Genomic DNA, 21,960 nt, shown 5'->3' with positions numbered 1-21,960 from the left:
GTATACGATATGCACTTTCTCTCTACGCCTCATGTCACTAAGCCTCCTTCATATTTTCAGTCTCTGTCTCTCTTGTCTGCATTTTGGATAACTTCTTCACTTCTATTTTCCAATACTTCCAATAATTTTCTCTACAGCAGTGCCTAATGTGTTCTCATAGAGGATAGCCTAAGAAAGTCCCATATTAATTAATCTATTAACATCATATTTCCTTTTTCAAAATGTCATTTTAGGAGTTGACAGATTTATATTGACAGTGTTGCTATTGCTTAAAACATTTTTGGAATTCTTTAGAAATTACCTTCTAGTCCATGCATCCTTTCTTTTTTTTTTTTTTTAACTGCCAAATTCTAGTCTGGTCTCTATCAAATTCACAATTTTAATTTTTACCTTCTGTATCACCTCTTCTTTTTGTACTGAGAAGTCCTTGTGACAGTGGTTACGGTATCCAGTAAGCTGATTTAACTCATATATGACTGAAGGATATGAGAAATCATTTCATTTAACACAGTATGTCATTTTATATAAAATCATTTTAAGTCCTATAAAAATTTGAGGTATATTAGATGTAGTCAAAAGACTAAAAAATTAAAACACTGAACCATTTTCACCTACCACCTTGACATAAATGAAAAAGTATGGCAATGTGCAATATTGGCAAGGGTATGGGAAGACAAGCACTTTCATATAGGACTGATAGGAATAAGAATTGGTACAGTCTTCACAGAGGGCAATTTAATAATAGGTATCCAAAATCTTCATAACCTTTGACTCATTCTAGGGACTTACCATAAGGGCATACATAAATCTAAAATGTTTGTTTTGAGAGAGTTTATTTAAACTAATGAAAAATTTTAAATAATGTTGTAGAAATATATTCATTAACATAAATAATTTGCAATATATTATATGAAAAAAAGCAGGCTAAAAAATAGTTTATTCTATCTTTATGTTAAAATAAACATACACAGGGAGTTCCCTGGTGGTCCAGTGGTTAGGACTTGGCACTTTCACTGCCATGGCCTGGGTTCAATCCCTGGTCAGGGAACTAAGATACCACAAGCTGCAGAGCATGACCCCCAAAAAAAAAAAATTTTTTTTAAATAAATAAAATAAATATATACAAGGAAAAAATTCCTTAGATAGCCATTCAATCTCTGGGATCATAAATGATATTTAGTTTCTTTTAGTTCGGTTACTGCCTATGTTTTCTAAAGTACATATTAATTGCATAATTACACATTATCAAATTATTTTAAGTACTAGAGTACCTAACCACCTTTTATAAAAATGTTACTATAGGAAAATGTAGCCCAGATTCATACAAGAACTATCAGTAATATACTCCTCATTCTAATAGCACTGGCAATGAGAATTCCTTCTTCATAACTCATTCTATCCCTCTCACCCTCTACCTAAAATCTCACCTCCAAAGAGTAGAAACAGCTACTTCTGAAGGCCAGAGATTGGGAGGAGAGGAACTGGGACATGCTGAAAAGAGGAACTGAAGGGTTATGAGGAATAGACTCCTGGTATTTTGGGAGAAGCTTTAGGAATAGGGCTTGAGGAAGGAAGTGGGGAGAGGAGGTTCCATGGATAAACTTCAGCAAAATAGTTTCTCCCCTCACCAATTTTCTCTGTATTCAGGTGCACAGTCACTGTTACAAGTCAACTGCTATAGGGAGAAACCCCAGAGATCCCAGAACTGAGTCTGATTAAGAAAAAGCATTTGCAACAGTGAAAGGAAACAGGGTGTACTTGCTCAGTGATTCCAGATTCTGTTGCTTTGCTCCTTTGTTAGCACATTTTATGTCTTCAGCACAATTTTTACTTTGTTCACCTATCTTCTTTCAGCTTCTCTAACATGATATGCTGCTCCTCCAACCACAGGTCCTTTGACATACCAGTTCCTCCATCTAAAGTATTTCTATCCCCTTCCAAACACTATCTTGACTAATTTATCTTCTACTCATTTTTCCAATCTAGGTCAAGTGTCACTTTCTCAGGGAAACCTTGAAAACTCTAGTCCACAACAGATCCTTTCAAGCCTGTATCACAATTTGTAAATATACATTAAGAAATTATTTAGTATGGTTATTAATGTCTAGTTGAACCAATAGGTCCCAAGACCAATGAAAGCGGTGCCATTAGCTGGTTTGCTCACCACTGCCACCTCTGCCTCTGGAGCACAGCAAGTGCTCAACAAATATTGGGTTGGCCAAAAGGTTGTTCAGCTTTTTCTGTAAAATGGCTCTAGTAGCCCTTAGGTGTCTTTAACTTCATTCAAAACAATTTTGTTAGATTGTATGTGACAGCTGTCATATCAGTGTGCATTTTTTTAAAAACTTATCAAAATTGGTGAATTTTTGTGTAGCCATTTTATTATTGAAGATGGAAGAAAAAAAGCAACATTTTCGGCATATTATGCTTTATTATTTCAAGAAAGGTAAAAACACAACTGAAATGCAAAAAAAGATTTGTGCAGTGTATGGAGAAGGCGCTGTGACTGATCAAACGTGTCAAAAGTGGTTTGTGGGGCCTCCCTGGTGGCGCAAGTGGTTGAGAGTCCGCCTGCCGATGCAGGGGATACGGGTTCGTGCCCCGGTCTGGGAGGATCCCATATGCCGCGGAGCGGCTGGGCCCGTGAGCCATGGCCGCTGAGCCTGTGCGTCCGGAGCCTGCGCATCCGGAGCCTGTGCTCCGCAACGGGGGAGGCCACAACAGTGAGAGGCCCGCATACCGCAAAAAAAAAAAAAAAAAAAAAAAGTGGTTTGTGAAGTTTCATGCTGGAGATGTCTTGCTGGACGATGTTCCATGGTTGGGTAGATCAGTTGAAGTTGATGACGATCAAATTAAGACATTAATTGAGAACAGTCAACGTTATACCATGCGGGAGATAGCCGACATACTCAAAATATCCAAATCAAGCACTGAAAATCATTTACACCGGCTTGGTTGTATGAATCGCTTTGATGTTTGGGTTCCACATAAGCAAAAAAACCTTCTTCACCGTATTTCTGCATGCGATTCTCTACTTAAACGTAATGAAAACATTCCATTTTAAAAACAAATTGTGACGGGCAATGAAAAGTGTATACTATACAATAATGTGGAACGGAAGAGATTGTGAGGCAAGTGAAATGAACCACCACCAACCACACCAAAGGCTGGTCTGCATCCGAAGAAGGTGATGTCGTGTATATGGTGGGATTGGAAGGGAGTCCTCTATTATGAGCTCCTTCCAAAAAAACCAAATGATTAATTCCAACAAGTACTGCTCCCAGTTAGACCAACTGTAAGCATCACTCGACGAAAAGTGTCCAGAATTAGTCAACAGAAAATGCATAATCTTCCATCAGGAAAACGCAAGACTGCATGTTTCTTTAATGGCCAGGCAAAAACTGTTAACAGCTTGGCTGGGAAGTTCTGATTCATCCGCCGTTTTCACCAGATATTGCAGCTTCAGATTTCCATTTATTTAGGTCTTTAAAAAATTCTCTTAATGGAAAAAATTTCAATTCCCTGGAAGACTGTAAAAGGCACCTGGAACAGTTTTTTGCTCAAAAAGATAAAAAGTTTTGGGAAGATGGAATTATGAAGTTGCCTGAAAAATGGCAGAAGATAGTGGAACAAAAGGATGACTATGTTGTTCAATAAAGATCTTGGTGAAAACAGAAGGCACTTTTTGGCCAACCCAATATTTGCTGAACGAGGGAGGGAACGAATGAATGAATGAATGAACAGCTAAGCAAATGACTAAGAATCCAGAGGCCTTGATGGGGTAAGAGTTGTATTATCTATGTCCGCTCATGGTGGAACCATGTGTAAATTTTTTCCTTTGATTGCTGTTGAACTTGTTCCTGTACTCACAAAACAAAGTTTAAAAAAATATATAGGGCTTCCCTGGTGGCGTAGTGGTTGAGAGGCTGCCTGTCGATGCAGGGGACACGGGTTCGTGCCCCGGTCCGGGAGGATCCCACATGCCACGGAGTGGCTAGGTCCGTAAGCCATGGCTGCTGAGCCTACGCGTCCAGAGACTGTGCTCCGCAACGGGAGAGGCCACAACAGTGAGAGGCCCGCGTACCACACAGACACAAAATATATATATATATATACATATATATATATACATATACACACACACACACACATATATATATGTATGTATGTATGTGTGTGTGTATATATATATATATATATATATATATATATATATCACTTTGAGCCTCCCGCTCCAGCTCCATGGCCCGGTCAGCTCCCTCCCGCCCTCCCCTGCAGCCCTCCGCACCCCCCCCCCCACACACACACACAGAGCAGCTGCAGGCAGCCGCTGCCTTTGGAGGCTAAGTCATCACTAGAGAGTGGGAAGGGCAGCAGCAGCAGAGAATCCAAACCTCAAAGGTGGTATCACAAAGTAGCTTTTCTCCAATTTGGGGGCTCAGAGGGGCACCATCATGAGCGATGTTACCACTGTGAAAGAAGGTTGGGTTCAGAAGAGGGGAGAATATATAAAAAACTGGAGGCCAAGATATTTCCTTTTGAAGACAGATGGCTCATTCATAGGACATAAAGAGAAACCCCAAGATGTGGATTTACCTTATCCCCTCAACAACTTTTCAGTAGCAAAATGCCAGTTAATGAAAACAGAACGACCAAAGCCAAACACATTTATTATCAGATGTCTCCAGTGGACCACTGTTAATAGAGAGAACATTTCATGTAGATACTCCAGAGGAAAGGGAAGAATGGACAGAAGCTACCCAGGCTGTAGCAGACAGACTCCAGAGGCAAGAAGAGGAGAGAGTGAATTGTAGTACAACTTCACAAATTGATAATATAGGAGAGGAAGAGATGGATGCTTCTACAACCCGTCATAAAAGAAAGGTAGAAAACAACATCTTACTCCCCTCCTCAGCACAACATTTATATGTGTGGAAGAAATATGTTAACAACTGCCATTTGCAAAAAGTGTTAGCCAATTATCTTATGATATGCTATTATATTGGTGTGGATGGTTTTTAATCAGGTGAATCTTAAACCTGTCATTGTTTAAAACCAAATAATTGAAACCACTTTATTTCAGTGTTTCAGCAATTAGCACTGAATGTTAAAAGGGCTTGTTAGGAAGTTGTGATTGATGTGCCGTCATACTACTTTATATAATTTGCATTTTTCCCTTATTGTTTTAATACTATTTTAGAAACTTAGAAATAAAGTGTTTTCCCTAATGATATGGTCCTTTTCTATTTACCATTCTATGTTCTCCTGAAAGCAGAAGCTGAAATGGCTCTGGTGTACTTCATGCTTGGTGCCCCAGCCTCACTAATATCAGCAGGAAAGCGAATAATCTTGGAAGTTATAGCTTTTTATTTTAGTAGCTGCTTCTGAGCCAATGAGGGAAACAGATTTTTTCTTCCCTCAGTGCTCCAGAATAATAAGCGCCAATTTATATATTTATGAGAATTGTAAAATGTTTTTCATTGCTACAGAAAATTGAAAGCAACTCCCTATTGAAAAAGTGGTATTTTAAGATTAACGGTACAAGTATTCAAAATAGATGAACACGCCATATTTAATGTTAGAATATATTTGTTATAATAGATTTTAAATTAATCTTCAGGTAGGAAAATGCTAATTCTTAAGGTAATTATACACGTAATTTGGTATTAGTACAGTGATTAAGAACTCTGGAGTTAGACTGCCTGAGTTCAAATCCTCTTTTTCCTATGTGCTAACCATGTGAACTTGGTGAGCTTTACAGTTACAACTTAGATTTAGTTAATCGTCCTTTCCTTACCTGAAATTTCTATTCTAATTAGAATAATACTCTATACTTAATCTTGGCCAAATTTCTGAGAACCCTGTACGTCTTCCTTGAAGACTAATCCTCTATCTGTTAGTTGAATTGTATCCCTCTTTTCTTTTGAGTCACCTCAACTACACTGCTCTGCCATGGTTCCTCAGTTACTGCAAAGAGAAACACACAATCTAGCTTTACTCACCTTCTCAGAGAGAAAAAAGCTTCTTTTGCTCATGTATGTGCACATGTACACAATTTGAAATTTGACTGCGCTCATAACTTTAACGTCATATCCTGATTATTCTCACCCGTTGAGTAATAAACAACCTCGTTCAGTAATATATATATATATATATATATATATATATATATATACATACATACATACATACATATATCACTTTGAAATTTCTCCATAGCCCAAAGTAAACCAAGGCCAAACATGAAATTTTAGTCAGCCAGGAGAAAGGCTGGATACCCTTAACAGAAGAATGTGGTCTAGCCTGGAACTTCACAGATGTCCCACATCACAACATACCTCTCTGCAGTGTCTTACTATCTTACTGGAGCAAAGGAACGACGGACCGCGCACTTGTCCCCTCAGGGCAAGTCAGCACAGGGAACAGGGTCTGCAGGCTCCGTACCCTTGACCAAGCTTAGGTGGGAAAAATACAAGCCTAGTGTGACAGGGAAAGAACGGGCATTTATTCAAAGTGTACTTATTGAGCATCTACGGTGTGCCAGCAAACCCTAGCTCTGGACTGGCTCTGACAGACCTGTCGGGGGGCTTCTGGCACTTCTCCTTCACAGAGCGCCGGTCCTAAAGGGGAGCAAACCAGTCCCGGGCTCGCCTACCTCCAAGGGCCGGACGGAGCCTGCAATAGCGACAGAGCGCTTCATAAAGAGCCAGGGGCACGAAGGCCGGCCGCCCCAAACGGACTCGCAAACCCCGGTCCGGGCCGAGCGAGCGGGCCCCGGGCAGCCGCCCACCGGCAGCCGCGCCACGCGGAGACGGGTCCCCGCCCTCCGAGGGGCCGCACTTACCCGTCGGGCGAGTACTCGAGGTTGAAGACGGCCCCATGGGTGCGGGTGCTGAGGTACACCGAGTCCGCGGGATGGATGGAACCATAGAGGTTAGTCATGGTACGGAAATTGTCTCGCGCCGGATCCACGAACACCCCGCGGCCCAGGCTGCGCTCTCTCAGCCACCCGAACAGCCGGGCGCCAGGGCCGCCCAGGCGGGCGCTGAGGCAGTGCCGGCCCCGGCTCCCGGCCCCGCAGTCAGGCCCAGGTTGCCGGCGCGGTGGGGAGGGCGGTGACTGCTCTTCCTGGGCGGAAGCGGTTGAGGACTTTAGAGCTCCGGGCGGCCGGAGCTCCCCCGCGCGCCCAGCCTGGGGCTGCGAAGGGGCGCAGGGGCGGCGAGGGCTCCCGCAGGGCGACGGGGGAGGGGCTGCGTCAGCCCCCTGCTGTAGCGACGGGGGCGAAGAAGGGTGCGGCCCGGCAGCTGCCTCCTGTCTCGCGTCGGGTGCCGGCTCCTCAGCCCCGGCTCCGGCCGCCCTGTCCCCTCCGGGGCTACCGGGCCCGAAGGGAAACATGACCAACGCACCGACCCCCGGCTCCTGGCTGCTGCCCCGCCCGCCGACACCTCGGCACTCCCGCCCCAACCGCCACTTCCGGCGTGCGGCGGCCTCACCCCACCGGCTGGGAAACCCAAACCGCCTGTCGGCCATCATCCGCTGGGGACCAAGAAAGCGCGGACACCGCCCGACTGTGGGTACCGCGTCCCGGAGGGTTGGCGGTCTGGAGCGACTAGGTGCGTGGGCGCGCAACTGAGGATGCCCAGGGTCTGGGCTGCATGGAGTAACGTTAGCATCTGGGCACCGCTTGCGACATTATCAGTATGTGGTTGTCAGTGACCAGACTGTGTCCTTGGGGATGACAGGGCCTGACTAGTCAGTCCAAGAGGCTGGGTATGATTATGTACTGTTTACATAATCATCTCTACACTGAGACCAGCGAAGGTAAGAAATGACCATATTATGGGCTGCTCATGCATAGTAAGTAGCATGGTGTACTGCCTACACAGCCTGGGAATCTAGGGACTCGGGTTAACTTCTGCACTAAAAAGCCCTGGTTTGTACAGTGCCTGGAAAATGGGGCTTACTGGTGCGCTGGAGCTCTGCCCAACTCCCAGCTACTTGACCTACGAGGTCAAGACTTTATCAAGGCCAAAGCCTTCCTCTCTGCAGGAAGGAACATATATCCAGTCAGGAGTCACTGAGGGGAGCTGAAGACCTGAATTAATTCAGCCTTACAAGCAATAGAGCCCACCATCAGTCCTGCTTACCTCTGCCAAGCAGCGTATGGAGGGCATAACAGATGCAAGGCCCTTCAGCACTGCTGTTGAAGATAAATACATAGGACTTGTTTGCAGAAAAAGATTAACGAACTGGTGTGTTTCTTGGGGGAGGGAAGGAGAGTCTTCAATGAAGAGAAGCCTGAGGTACAAGAAGAGGTAGGTGTAAGAACTGACAACCCTTCTAGGCCTTGATCAAGACCTGAGTTATAGAAAGCTCCCATTTGGTGACTGTTTAGCATAGTCTGAAAGATCTCAGAAGTAAAGGAATGAGATTCAGAGAGGGCTGAACATTCAGCAGTTCTTCCCACCAGCAAAGTTAGTAGTTAGTCAACTCTCCTGCCCATGAGCTGACTGAAACATGGCAAGAAGCAAGTGTCCAGTGTTCAGAGAAGATCCAGGCAGCCATTACTCTGGAGATATTCCCCATGTTAGGGGTAGAGGTCTGTTTTATAATTAACAAATAATGTCCCTTAGTGACCTACAACTTCTGGCTGCAACAAATACTTAATAAAGGCCCTCTACTTGATTCCCGAGTTATGGCCAATGGCTAAAATTATTTTGGTGTATAAAACCTTGACCATGATATATTCACCAATGTTATTAACTTTCTCAATAAGTAAAATAAAACTCAATTTTTTTCCTTTTTTTTTTCTTTTTTATGCCCCTGCCTCCTCCCCTCAAAAGTCAGTTTTAGGGCCTCCCTGGTGGCGCAAGTGGTTGAGAGTCCGCCTGCCGATGCAGGGGATACGGGTTCGTGCCCCGGTCTGGGAGGATCCCATATGCCGCGGAGCGGCTGGGCCCGTGAGCCATGGCCGCTGAGCCTGCGCGTCCGGAGCCTGCGCGTCCGGAGCCTGTGCTCCGCAACGGGGGAGGCCACAACAGTGAGAGGCCCGCATACCGCAAAAAAAAAAAAAAAAAAAAAGTCAGTTTTAAAAGGTTACATATTCCAAGGTATTTAAGATAGAGTTCCAGCAGAAAAACACAAGCTCTGCAGCAAGAGTTGTGCTGTCTCAAGATAACGAGGTTTCACAGTTCAGGCAAAATTAACTCACTATCGCCCTCAAACTGATTAAGAACTATTCCCTGGCAGTTTAGAGAATCTAAACAAGTCAAATGGAAACAAAGACATTTTGTAGGTTTGCATGTACCTCTATCAGTTAGATAATGAAAATGACTCCTGAAAAGTTAAGACAGCCACACACTTAAGGCAGTGTTGGTTGTAACATGCAGAACGAGTCGCTTAGTAATGTCAGGGTCGGTTTTTTCTTACACTTCTGCTTAAAATATGAGCACCCTCTTGTTCCAAATAATTTTTACTAAAACCTAAAATAAGGCTAAACTACATAAGGACTTAAATTCTATTGAGATGACCATGATTTAAACAAAGACCACCGGAGGTTAATGGAGAAGGCACTAAAGATAGAACAACTTGGTGCCTGCTTCTATTTACCCACTGCCTTTCAGAGCCTTTATATACCACCATGTTAACACAGAACTGATTTCAAACCACAGTCTAGGGCTTCCCTGGTGGCGCAGTGGTTGAGAGTCCAGAGCCTGTGCTCTGCAACGGGAGAGGCCACAACAGTGAGAGGCCCGCGAACCCCCCCCGCAAAAAAAAACACCACAGTCTATATAGACCAATTTCTATGTAACACTATTTTTAAAAGCTAAAATATGTTCAACTTCAATTCCTGAAAGTCACAGATATCAGTTCATCAGAAATGCCTAAAGCATCCTCTGAACTCCTTTGTCCCTGATGTTCCTTTCAGATCACAACAAAAGTAAAAAAGTAAAAGGTTTCCCCGAGGCCCAGATATCACATGTCCCTTAGGATCTATCTCATCAAGCAGGCAGGGAACAAATTTATTTACTTTCTTCCCTATCCATTGACTAAACACTTAAAAAAATTACTTCCCAACTGGTGTCTTATAATGCAATGTGCTGGAAATGTAAACACTGGCTTTTCTGTTCAGGCTTTTATACTTTGGGAGCAGCAGGTTCACTCCTGATGTCTTTGACATCATTGTTTCTGCCCATCAAATAGAATTCTTTGTTGGGAACAAGATTGACAAAATGAGCAAGGCAGTTGGACATGGCATAAAAAGCTGAAATTGCAGGTATATCCCAGGTATCTTCTTGGTTGAATCCATGCACCTCGAGCTTTTTGAAATGGTCATCCGTTATGATATCAGCTCGGGAAATAGCAAGTGCAAATTCCAGCATTGCCTTTTCCTGGGCAAGGAGGTCAGACTTTCTCCAGTTCACACAGACCTGCAAGAAAACACACAGTTAGAAGCAGAATCTCTGTCTATCACAATACAGCTAATAAAACACAAGGCCTAACAAAATAAGCGTTAATGAAAAAACCCAAGATTAGAGTAAAGAGGCAAAGTCAGGCCAAAATAAACTTTCCAGACAGGTAAGTATCTTGGTCAAGTTCAATATAATGCAAACCTGGAACTCTAGCTCTGCTGGGAAATCTTCTTTGCTCACTCCAACTACTTCTTTCTCCTCTAAACACCCATTGCATCAAAAACCTCAGAAGCAAGACGCAGAGACTCTTCATACATAAGGACCCCCAAATACCAACCTTTTTGTATGAGAAAAGTGAAGCTTAGATAATTATCCCTTTGTCCCCACTTAATCCTAAATGACACAATATTTGTAAAATTAATAGCTGATACTTAAGCAATGAATATGTGTTAAGCATGTACTCAATGCTTCATATTCACTATCTCATATAATTCTTATAAAAATCCTAGGAAGCAATGCTTTTTAACACTCCCCATTTTATTGTCAAAGAAACTGAAGCTCAGAGAGGTCACACACTTCCCCAAGGTCACACAGCTAGAGAGTGACAGTGCTGGGATATGAATCCAAATGTATCTGATCCCAAAGACTATACTAATAATCATTACCCTTGCTGAAGCAAAGTACTGGAAACCATTAACCACCTAAAAATAGGAAGAATAGTTCAGCAAACCATGGTGTGACAGTATGTCCTATGGTCATTAGGGAGACAATGCTTGAGAGACTGATCCTGGATGAGCAAAGGTCTGGCGAGTAGGCAGGAGGATCTCTGCAGGGAAAAGGGGATGATGCACCTATCTCGTTTAGCTTCTGGCTGGCAACAGAGGCCTTCAGGGAACAATTTTCAAGGTTTCCACTCAGGTGGCGTCAGGAGGGAAGGCTGGGGGATAGGAAGACTGAATCTGAAAGTGAAATTAAGAAAACGCTCCCATTTACCATTGCAACAAAAAGAATAAAAAATCTAGGAATAGGGGCTTCCCTGGTGGCGCAGTGGTTGAGAGTCCGCCTGCCGATGCAGGGGACACAGGTTCGTGCCCCGGTCTGGGAAGATCCCACATGCCGCGGAGCGGCTAGGCCCGTGAGCCATGGCCGCTAAGTCTGTGCTCCGCAACGGGAGAGGCCACGACAGTGAGAGGCCACGTACCGAAAAAAAAAAACAAACTAGGAATAAACCTACCTAAGGAGACAAAGGACCTGTATGCAGAAAATTATAAGACACTGATGAAAGAAATTAATGATACAAATTGATGGAGAGATACACCATGTTCTTGGATTGGAAGAATCAACATTGTGAAAATGACTCTACTACCCAAAGCCATCTACAGATTCAATGCAATCCCTATCAAATTACCACTGGCATTTTTCACAGAACTAGAACAAAAAATTTCACAATTTGTATGGAAACACAAAAGACCCCGAATAACCAAAGCAATCTTGAAAATGAAAAACAGAGCTGGAGGAATCAGGCTCCCTGACTTCAGACTATACTACAAAGCTACAGTAATCAAGACAGTATGGTACTGGCACAAAAACAGAAATATAGATCAATGGAACAGGATAGAAAGCCCAGAGATAAACCCACGCACATGTGGTCACCTTATCTTTGATAAAGGAGGCAAGAATATACAATGGAGAAAAGACAGCCTCTTCAATAAGTGGTGCTGGGAAGACTGGACAGGTACATGTAAAAGTATGAGATTAGAACACTCCCTAACACCATACACAAAAATAAGCTCAAAATGGATTAAAGACCTAAATGTAAGGCCAGACACTATCAAACTCTTAGAGGAAAACATAGGCAGAACACTCTATGACATAAATCACAGCAAGATCCTTTTTGACTCACCTCCTAGAGAAATGGAAATAAAAACAAAAATAAACAAATGGGACCTAATGAAACTTCAAAGCTTTTGCACAGCAAAGGAAACCATAAACAAGACCAAAAGGCAACCCTCAGAATGGGAGAAAATATTTGCAAATGAAGCAACTGACAAAGGATTAATCTCCAAAATTTACAAGCAGCTCATGCAGCTCAATATCAAAAAAACAAACAAACCAATCCAAAAATGGGCAGAAGACCTAAACAGACATTGCTCCAAAGAAGATATACAGATTGCCAACAAACACATGAAAAAATGCTCAACATCATTAATCATTAGAGAAATGCAAATCAAAACTACAATGAGATATCATCTCACACCGGTCAGAATGGCCATCATCAAAAAATCTAAAAACAATAAATGCTGGAGAGGGTGTGGAGAAAAGGGAACCCTCTTGCACTGTTTGTGGGAATGTAAATTGATAACAGCCACTATGGAAAACAGTATGCAGCTTCCTTAAAAAACTAAAAATAGAACTACCATATGACCCAGCAATCCCACTACTGGGCATATACTCTGAGAAAACCATAATTCAAAAAGTCATGTACCAAAATGTTCATTGCAGCTCTATTTACAATAGCCAGGACATGGAAGCAACCTAAGTATCCATCAACAGATGAGTGGATAAAGAAGATGTGGCACATATATACAATGGAATATTACTCAGCCATAAAAAGAAACGAAATTGAGTTATTTGTAGTGAGGTGGGTGGACCTACAGTCTGTCATACAGAGTGGAGTAAGTCAGAAAGAGAAAAACAAATACCGTATGCTAACACATATATATGGAATCTAAGGGGAAAAAAAGGTCATGAAGAACCTAGGGGCAAGACGGGAATAAAGACACAGACCTACTAGAGAATGGACTTGAGGATATGGGGAGGGGGAAGGGTAAGCTGTGACAAAGTTGAGAGTGGCATGGACATATATACACTACCAAATGTAAAATAGAGAGCTAGTGGGAAGCAGCCACATAGCACAGGGAGATCAGCTCGGTGCTTTGTGACCACCTAGGGGGGTGGGATAGGGAGGGTGGGAGGGAGGGAGATGCAAGAGGGAAGAGATATGGGAACATATGTATATATATATAACTGATTCACTTTGTTATAAAGCAGAAACTAACACACCATTGTAAAGCAATTATACTCCAATAAAGATGTTAAAAAAAAAAGAAGCCACCGCAATGAGAAGCCTGCCGCACCACAACGAAGAGTAACCCTCACTCACCGCAACTAGAGAAAGCCTGCGCGCAGCAACGAAGACCCAACGCAGCCAAAAATAAATAGATAAATAAATAAATTTATAAAAAGAAAATCAGCATGCAGTTCATTTGTAATTTTTAGAATCCAATGAACTAAAAAAATTTAAAGATTCATTCAAATACTACTTCCTTCAGGACACCTATCTTGACTCCTACCTTCCTCCCACATAGAGGCAATCATTTCATCCTTTGTATTCTCAGGGCTGACACCCTAATCAGGTTGTTACAGACACCGTAACACTTGGTATTTTCACGTGGTGACAGTGAACTCCCCCAGGGCATGGACGGTGATTCAGCTGAATTTCTGGCTCAGAGCAAAAGCTCAATTAGTCTTGTTGATAGAAAGTTACAGACTTCACCGGTCAACAAAGAAAAGGAACCGAGAGATACCACTTTTCCAACTTCTCAAGTAGCATAGATTTCTAAAGAGGAAGTTTTGGGAAAGAGTCCAGAAGGCCGTGGTCCGGCCCAACCTCTGCGAAGGGCAATTCGGTCATTTCCCCGAGGGAAATACTGAGAAATGGTAAGGTGTATCCCAGAGGCAGTCGAGGGCAGCACCGTCCCTGCTGCACTGGCTCCAGGCCGTCAAGTCCCCCAAACAAGAAGCGGTCCTAATCCACCCGGGCGGATCTCCTGGGAAGACCCCACGCTCTGGCCGAAAGGAAGGCGCGGCCTCGACGCTGGAAGGCGCGCCGCCGACTGCACTGGCCCGGGCCTTATCTGCATTCCCCAGTCGCAGCGGCCACTTTCACACCAAGAAAAGGCTGCACACGGCGTTCCAAAACGCGAACTTCGCAACCGCTGCCCAATCAGACCCCAACACCGCACCGGCGCGCTGCCTTAGTCCGGGTCCGCGGCTCGGAGACGGTCTCTGCACACTTGCTTGCGGTCTTGGCTTCCAGCCACTTGCACGTGGACGGACCTCTGCATCCCCGGGCCTGCCCGCCACCCCGGCCTCGGCCATACGCGCTCACTCACCATCGGCAGCACGACGCCAAGGCGGCAAAGCACTGACACGGCGGCACGCGGCGTGAAGGCCAGGTGGCCTTCCCACGTGCCCAGCCCTCTGGGCCCGACGCGCAGGGCACCACCTGCGAGATGCTTTCAACCCAACCCCTCCAGGCCTGAGCTTCAGGTCTCAGGTGACTACTCTTCTCAAGGCCTCTGATATCATCTGTGGACTTGGGAATGAGCCAGACGGATGCCCACGTGCTGCCCGCACAGAAGTGCCCTTGATAGGCCTCCTCAGCCAGGTTTGGGCCGAGTTTCTGACAGAGACTCCTCTATTGACGTGGGGGTGCCTGAGGGACAATCCAGGGACCATTTCCTGACCCCTCACTCTGGCCCAGACCCGACGTCACTGAGTACCATACAGGCATGGCCTTGGGTCAGCCGCGATCAAGGTAGTCATGGTCACCGAATACCTGCTGGATCCAGACCCTCTCGAACTGGGTTGGAGTGGGGAGGAGAGAAAAAGAATCTGTGCCATCCCTTCTGCAAAGGTAACCGACCAAGAACAGCTCCTGCGATAATCTGACTGCAAAACAACGAAAGTTACACTTCAGTTGGCCTCTATTATCTTATTCAGTTGGCTCAGCAGCATCTTACAGAATTTCGAGGGTATGTTAGAGATCATCTGTCTTAAACATCCTAAAAATCTAAAAATTAAGGTTGGAAACAGTTACCTCAGAGATGGGCAGAAGAAATGGAGGACAGCTAAAAGCCATCAGTCAGAGCCAAGCCCTTCCAGTCCCTAGGAGCTCCGACTCCTACTGGATTATCTGACCGAGTGCTAATTGGAGGTGCCAGTTGACAGATGAAACTGTGATTTCGAGTGAGAGCCCTGAAAGTCAGAAGGGCAGACCTGACGTGCTATTGATTTGCAATTCAGCTGCTTCTCACATAGGCAACTAAAGCGTGCTCCAGCGACAGCAGCAGCAAGGATTTAACTGCAGTTACTGATTTTCCCAGGCCATGTAGGGGTAGCTCAATTATGTGGAAATATGCATGTGATATGTATATATTTGCGGAGAAAAAAAAAAAGCCTAGGGAGAAACGCACACCAAAATGTTAACATTCATTCATTCACCAGGTGTTATCTATTTCGTGCCAGAACCTGCGCTACCAAAAATTAGAACTAGCTGACAGCCTAGCAAGGGAGACAAACGGGGCGGCAAGACTAACACGTTTCATTTTCTTCTGATTCTTCCCTGTGTCTTCCACAATGTGAAAAGATACAAGTTTCCCACTGAAAAAGAAAATACTTTTCCTTGCAAAAGGTCAGCAGTCCTTCTGAGGCCAGAGTCAGAAGAGAGAGCCAACTCCTGAAGGCCCTCTGCTAACTTGGTTCCCACGGAAAGAAAAGTGGCGCCGTCTTGTATCCCACTGTGCGATCCGAGACACCGGAAGTGGAGGCTCCGCGACTGACTCAAGCTGCGCGTTTCTCCTGCGGACCTGCAGACAGACTGCAGGACAGGCGGCCGGCTAAAGACACAATCACGGCCACCTTGAAGGAACCCGCCGGCCCAGAACTACCCAGCTTCACAACAGGTTCAAGTCCCACAGGCCTGTGCTGCCGGAAACGGAAAGCCTGGGGCGGGCTGGCGATTGGACGCGGAGCCAGAAACCGGAAACTGTGTGGTGACGCTCGCTATGGCTGAGGCGGCGGCTGTCGTTGCGGAATCCCTGGCGGGCTACAGGGCTCGGGCGGCGCGTGCGGTGCTAGAGCAAGTGGTGCTCCCGGGTGAGGAGCTGCTGCTGCCTGAACAGGAGGACGGAGAAGGCCCAGGAGGTACAGGGGAGCGACCGCTGCGCCTGAACGCCGGGGCGCGCTCCCGGGGGCGCGTGGTGTGCGGCCCGGGCTTGCGGCGCTGCGGCGACCGGCTGCTGGTCACCAAGTGCGGCCGCCTCCGTCACAAGGAGCCCGGCAGTGGCAACGGCGGTGGCATTTACTGGGTGGACTCGCAGCAGAAGCGGGTGAGCTGGGACTCCAGAGGAGTTGTACGGCCGGGAGAGGGCTGGGAATACTCTTCGGAAGAAGCACGGAAGGGGCCCTGGAGCCCTCCTCTGTTAAGGCTAGCCAAGAGCCGCCGTAGTCCTGTGCTTACCTCTGCACCTCCTTTAGAGGTACCGTGAACAACTGGAACGTGGCCCGAGACGGGCGACCAGGAGAGAAAGGAGTCTGGGAATCTTGGGGATAAGGGCTGTGAGACATGGTTATTGTCTTCAAAACCCCATAGGTCAGGGAGCAGAAGACTTGTCTCTCGGGGTCCCAAAGAGCCAGGCTTAATTAATAGATGTCACAGGGAGCTCAATTTCTCTTAGAATAAATAAGAACTCTCACATAGGAAAAAATTGTCTGACAATGGAATGGCCTTCCTTGGTTGTAAGGACCCCGTGTCACTGGACTCATATGCAAACAGAAGCTAGGGAGTTTCTGATAAGAATACAGAAGAGGTAGGTGATAGTGACTTAAATGAACAGACTGTTAGAAGCTGGAACTCCGAGAGTTTATCATGTGATTGTTTTTCTTTTACTGAAAGTGACATAATCAAGTTTGTTGTGAGATTTTTATCGATTTATAAACATGGATTTCAAAATATTTTCTAAATATTTACAATGACAAACATAAAGTAACCACTAAGGACTTGCTGAAGATGTCTTAAAAATGATTGTCATTTGTGGTTGTGCTCTCATTGTGTTTTCTTTTGTAGTATGTCCCAGTGAAAGGAGACCATGTGATTGGCATAGTGACAGCTAAGTCTGGAGATATATTCAAAGTGGATGTTGGAGGGAGTGAGCCAGCTTCTTTGTCTTACTTGTCATTTGAAGGTGCAACTAAAAGAAACAGACCAAATGTGCAGGTAATGACAGGACCTTTGGTTTCAAAAGTAAGAGAAATATCCGTTCCCTAAACACTCAGATATCCAGAAGGCTACCGGAATGATCCTGTTTCCCTAGTTGTATAGGATGATCTCGAAGGATCTGTGTAATCACCCCAGGCTTCAAGAGTTCCTTCAGATGCTCCAGCTCTGGGACCAGAACCACATACTTATTTTACATTTGCTATGTTGTTGGATGTTTTCATCTCTACTGAGTTGGAAGGTTATATGTGTTCCGTTATTTGTTATGTCCATATACACCAGACAAGGAAGTAAGCCATAGGCTCAGAGAGGAGGGAGAGAAGAGTGGTGGAAATTGCCATATCAGCCATCCATCTATCTTGGATGTGGGTCCCAGGACTGGCATTTCACAGCTTCAGTCACATCACTGTTTGCCAACAATCCCTTTTTGCAGCCGACAGAGGAGCAGTCTTGTTACCTCAAGTTTCAATTTGGGCTTTTCAGGTAGCATGGCCATACTCTTCCTGTCCATCCAAGCAAGCCAGAAATTTGGTGGTTTCTTTGCCCTTTCTCACTCATCTCTCTTGTGTCTTTAGTTGCTTTATCTTACTGATCCTTTTTGAGTTTCTCTGATCTTCCACATCCACCCCTTTATTTCCACTTTGCAAGTTCAGGCGTTAGCTATCCCTTGATCGGATTTAGTCACTGACCTTAGTAAAGCCTGCCTGTACACTTTTGCCCCACCTTTTAAGAGCTGACAGCCTCACACACCCCTTTCTCAAAAAAAAAAAAAAAAAGTTCTTCAAAGCCTACATGTTTCCTTGGCGTTATGCTCCAGAGGTCTTCCCTCATCTGTAATTATATCCTCCATGTGGCCCTGCCTGAACCACACCAAACTATTTAAGAGCACTACTGAATTAATAATTTCCTGCCCTTGTACCTTTGCTCATGCGGTTTCTTCTGCTTGGATTACTCTTTCCCCTTCTTAGCCTGTGGAATACATGCTTATCTTTCAAGACCCAGGCTGAGCACCACCACCTCCATAAAAACATCACTAATTTTCAGTCACTTTTCTTATTTACTAGATTCAGCCTTGAATGAAGTTTGTTGTTTATATGTACATCCCTACTGCTCTCCAAAACCAAATGCTTCTAAAGGCAGAGAATGTTTTGTTCCTCTAGTTCTTTGTGGAACTAACAATGCTAGGTACTTAACAGAACAAGTTTACTCTCCCATTTCCTTAGTTTTGTCATTTTGAAGTTCAACTCTTTGAGGTTTTTAAAGTAAAATTTTTTAAAAATTTATTTATTTATATTTATTTTTGGCTACGTTGGGTCTTCATTGACGCTTGCAGGCTTTCTAGTTGTGGCGAGTAGGGGCTACTCTTCGTTGTGGTGTGCAGGCTTCTCATTGCGGTGGCTTCTCTTGCTGCAGAGCACGGGCTCTAGGCGCGCGGGCTTCAGTAGTTGTGGCACGCGGGCTCTAGAGCACAGGCTCAGTAGTTGTGGTGCATGGGCTTAGTTGCTCCGTGGCATGTGGGATCTTCCCAGACCAGGGCTCGAACGCATGTCCCCTGCATTGGCAGGTGGATTCTTAACCACTGCACCACCAGGGAAGCCCCTAAAGTAAATCTTGCATGGAGAAATGTCACTGAATTACCAATGTTCCATTTTGCTTTGAATAATTTGCATGCCAGGGGTTTCTGTAATTCTTTAAAGCAGTGCTGTGTAATAGAATTTTTTGTGATGATGCTAATGTTTTACATATGCACTGACTATTATGGTAGCCATTAGCCACACATGGCTGCTGAGCATTTGAAATGTGGCTAATGCAACTGAGAAAGTGAATTTTAAATACATAGTTTTAATTAATTTAAATGTAAGTTTACATAACTACATGTGGGTAGTGGCTACTATATTTTACAGTGTAACCCCAGAGGGTATTCTCTGGCTTTTTTTTTGTTTTTAAATCAATTATTTATTTATTTTTGGTTGCGTTGGGTCTTCATTGCTGTGCGCCGGCTTTCTCTAGTTGTGGCGAGCGGGGGCTACGCTTCGTTGCGCTTTGTGGGCTTCTCATTGCGGTTGCTTCTCTTGTTGCGGAGCACGGGCTCTAGGCTCGCGGGCTTCAATAGTTGTGGCACAGGGGTTCTAGAGCGCAGGCTCAGTAGTTGTAGCACATGGGCTTAGTTGCTCCGCGGCATGTAGGATCTTCCTGGCCCAGGGCTCAAACCCATGTCCCCTGCATTGGCAGGCGGATTCTTTTTTTTTTTTTTTTTGTGGTACGCGGGCCTCTCACTGTTGTGGCCTCTCCCGTTGCAGAGCACAGACTCCAGATGCGCAGGCTCAGCGGCCATGGCTCACAGGCCCAGCCGCTCCGTGGCATGTGGGATCTTCCTGGACCGGGGCACGAACCCGTGGTCCCCTGCATTGGCAGGCGGACTCTCAACCACTGCGCCACCAGGGAAGCCCGGCAGGCGGATTCTTAACCACTGTGTCACCAGGGAAGTCCTATTCTCTGGCTTTGAGATGGCTCCCAGTCTGGGGATTTTTTTGGTGGGGTAAGGGTGGGGGTACATACGTTATTAATTTTGCCTTCTTTTAAGGCACAACTCCAGAGTGACTGTGAGAATCCTGAAGCGTAGTCAGTCATTTAGCCACAGAACTGCAGGTGGCTGGCATTGCTGCCTATGGAAAAGAACCAACAGCAGCACCTATAGCATGGTTTGCTGAGAGGAAATGAACTGTTTTTTAATTATCATTGTAGGTTGGAGATCTCATCTATGGCCAGTTTGTGGTTGCTAATAAAGATATGGAACCAGAGATGGTCTGTATTGACAGCTGTGGACGAGCCAATGGAATGGGTGTGATTGGACAGGATGGTCTGCTTTTTAAAGTGACTTTGGGCTTAATTAGAAGGTAAGTCCTGATGCCTTCTGGCTTGCCTGTTGTCTTTTATATTATACCTTCTTAGAAAGCTGACTTATCTGTGGGATTTAGGTTCTTCATAACAATGGCTATAGCTCCTCAAAGTTAAAAATCAGTATCCATTTTAGCACAGTTGTAAACTTATGCATTTAGTCCCATCCTCTCAATGTGAATACATCAAATTCCGATGTATTTGGCGTTATAGTTTCTGTGTTGATACGGAGTCTGGATTTCTCTGCTGGAAGGTTGGTTGTTCCTTACAGCTGATATACTGAGACCAAATGTGAAAACTGGCCTTCCCCCACTTCTTAGTCACTTGTATACAGGTGCAATTTACTATTGTACAAAATCATCAAATTTCTCTTATAATGGAAGCCAAATGAAGGTAGGCTGACATGATCCTCAAGCTTATACAGACATTCACAGAAAGCTCCTTCTTTTCTGTCCTGGTAGATTTAATAGTTCTCAGAAGCAGACTCTCTTTGTTAAGTTTAGACCTTTACCTACCCAAAGCTATGCCCTATTAAAGGGCTTTACTCCTAGAGCCGCTGAGGTTCAGAGCTATCTTGCATATCTCTTTGCTACTTATTCTGCAGATCTGCAGAATTAGTTCAAGACATTAAAGAAGTATGTTATTAACCAAGCAGCACCTTTATGTTTTGAAAGAGTCAACACTTTAAGTATTGAATTTAATACCAAGGAATAACTTACATGGTCAGGAAAACAAGGTTAAAGTGTTCTCTTAGCACCACAGACAATAAAAAAGCTACAGTTTGAAAGTCTAGAATTAAGGTGCTCTGACAATGTGGAGGAAGAACTTTATACATTTTTTGTAAAGTTGGTGACATAGGGAGTTTGATTTCTTTGGAGAGGATAGTCCACCGTTGTGACCTGTGGTAAGCTTCTTGGAAGAAAGAGGGCAGCAGACGTTGTCATGTGCCTTGTTCTTGGGATGATGCTGGTGGAGCTCTGAATGACTGTGGAGAACTGCTCAGAAAAGGAGACTTCTAAAGGAAAATCAGGTCACACCCTGCCACTTTATTGTTTCATTTTCTTTCTCTTCCTCACCAGGCTGCTAGCTCCAGACTGTGAAATCCTACAAGAAGTGGGAAAACTCTACCCACTGGAGATAGTATTTGGAATGAATGGAAGAATATGGGTTAAGGCAAAAACCATTCAGCAGACTTTGATTTTGGCAAACATTTTAGAAGCTTGTGAACACATGACAGCAGATCAAAGAAAACAGATCTTCTCCAGATTGGCAGAAAGTTGATCTATGTGGGCTTTTTTATGGGTCAGTTGAGCCAAGAGACTCTGGGTTTCCCTGGGGGGAATGTTTCTCAGATGAACCTCTCCCCATTAAATCTTCAGAAGACAAGATGTCTTACTAGAGTCCTAAATAAAATATTTTTATTAAAAAGTTACTGGCTGCCACTCATGTTCTTGTGGGTGAGACAAATCATTATAAAGTAATGATGTAGTTTTTTGTATTTTACAATAAAGTTTACGAAAAGTTACTATTATGGTTTATTTGATGTTAACTCCCTTAGTTTTGCTAGAGTGCAGCTTCTGTAATAAACTG

The 21,960-nt window shown here is 44.5% G+C and overlaps 2 protein-coding genes and 1 non-coding gene across 4 annotated transcripts in view; 2 read left to right on the top strand and 1 right to left on the bottom strand.

Moving 5' to 3' along the window:
- DCAF10 (DDB1 and CUL4 associated factor 10) overlaps window positions 1-7,453 on the bottom strand; it is a 61,207-nt gene extending 53,754 nt beyond the window's left edge. For both annotated transcript variants that reach the window (XM_060100930.1, XM_060100929.1), the window contains exon 1: window positions 6,845-7,453. In XM_060100930.1, coding sequence (XP_059956913.1) covers window positions 6,845-7,395 — 551 coding nt within the window. In that variant the 5' untranslated portion in view covers window positions 7,396-7,453. The remainder of the gene's footprint in view (window positions 1-6,844) is intronic.
- Window positions 977-1,048, top strand: TRNAE-UUC (transfer RNA glutamic acid (anticodon UUC)). The gene has a single exon. It is a non-coding gene; the product is annotated as a tRNA-Glu (tRNA).
- An 8,796-nt stretch (window positions 7,454-16,249) lies between the features above and the next one.
- Window positions 16,250-21,798, top strand: EXOSC3 (exosome component 3). The gene is made up of 4 exons (XM_060100933.1): window positions 16,250-16,585; window positions 17,323-17,472; window positions 20,218-20,369; window positions 21,450-21,798. Exons 1-4 carry the CDS (start codon window positions 16,262-16,264, stop codon window positions 21,649-21,651), a joined length of 828 nt encoding a protein of 275 aa, XP_059956916.1. The 5' UTR covers window positions 16,250-16,261; the 3' UTR covers window positions 21,652-21,798.
- Window positions 21,799-21,960: the final 162 nt, after the last annotated feature.

Source organism: Mesoplodon densirostris, chromosome 6 (assembly GCF_025265405.1).
Source record: "Mesoplodon densirostris isolate mMesDen1 chromosome 6, mMesDen1 primary haplotype, whole genome shotgun sequence".
Lineage (NCBI taxonomy): Eukaryota > Metazoa > Chordata > Mammalia > Artiodactyla > Ziphiidae > Mesoplodon > Mesoplodon densirostris.
This window is presented reverse-complemented; position numbering and strand designations above follow the sequence as displayed.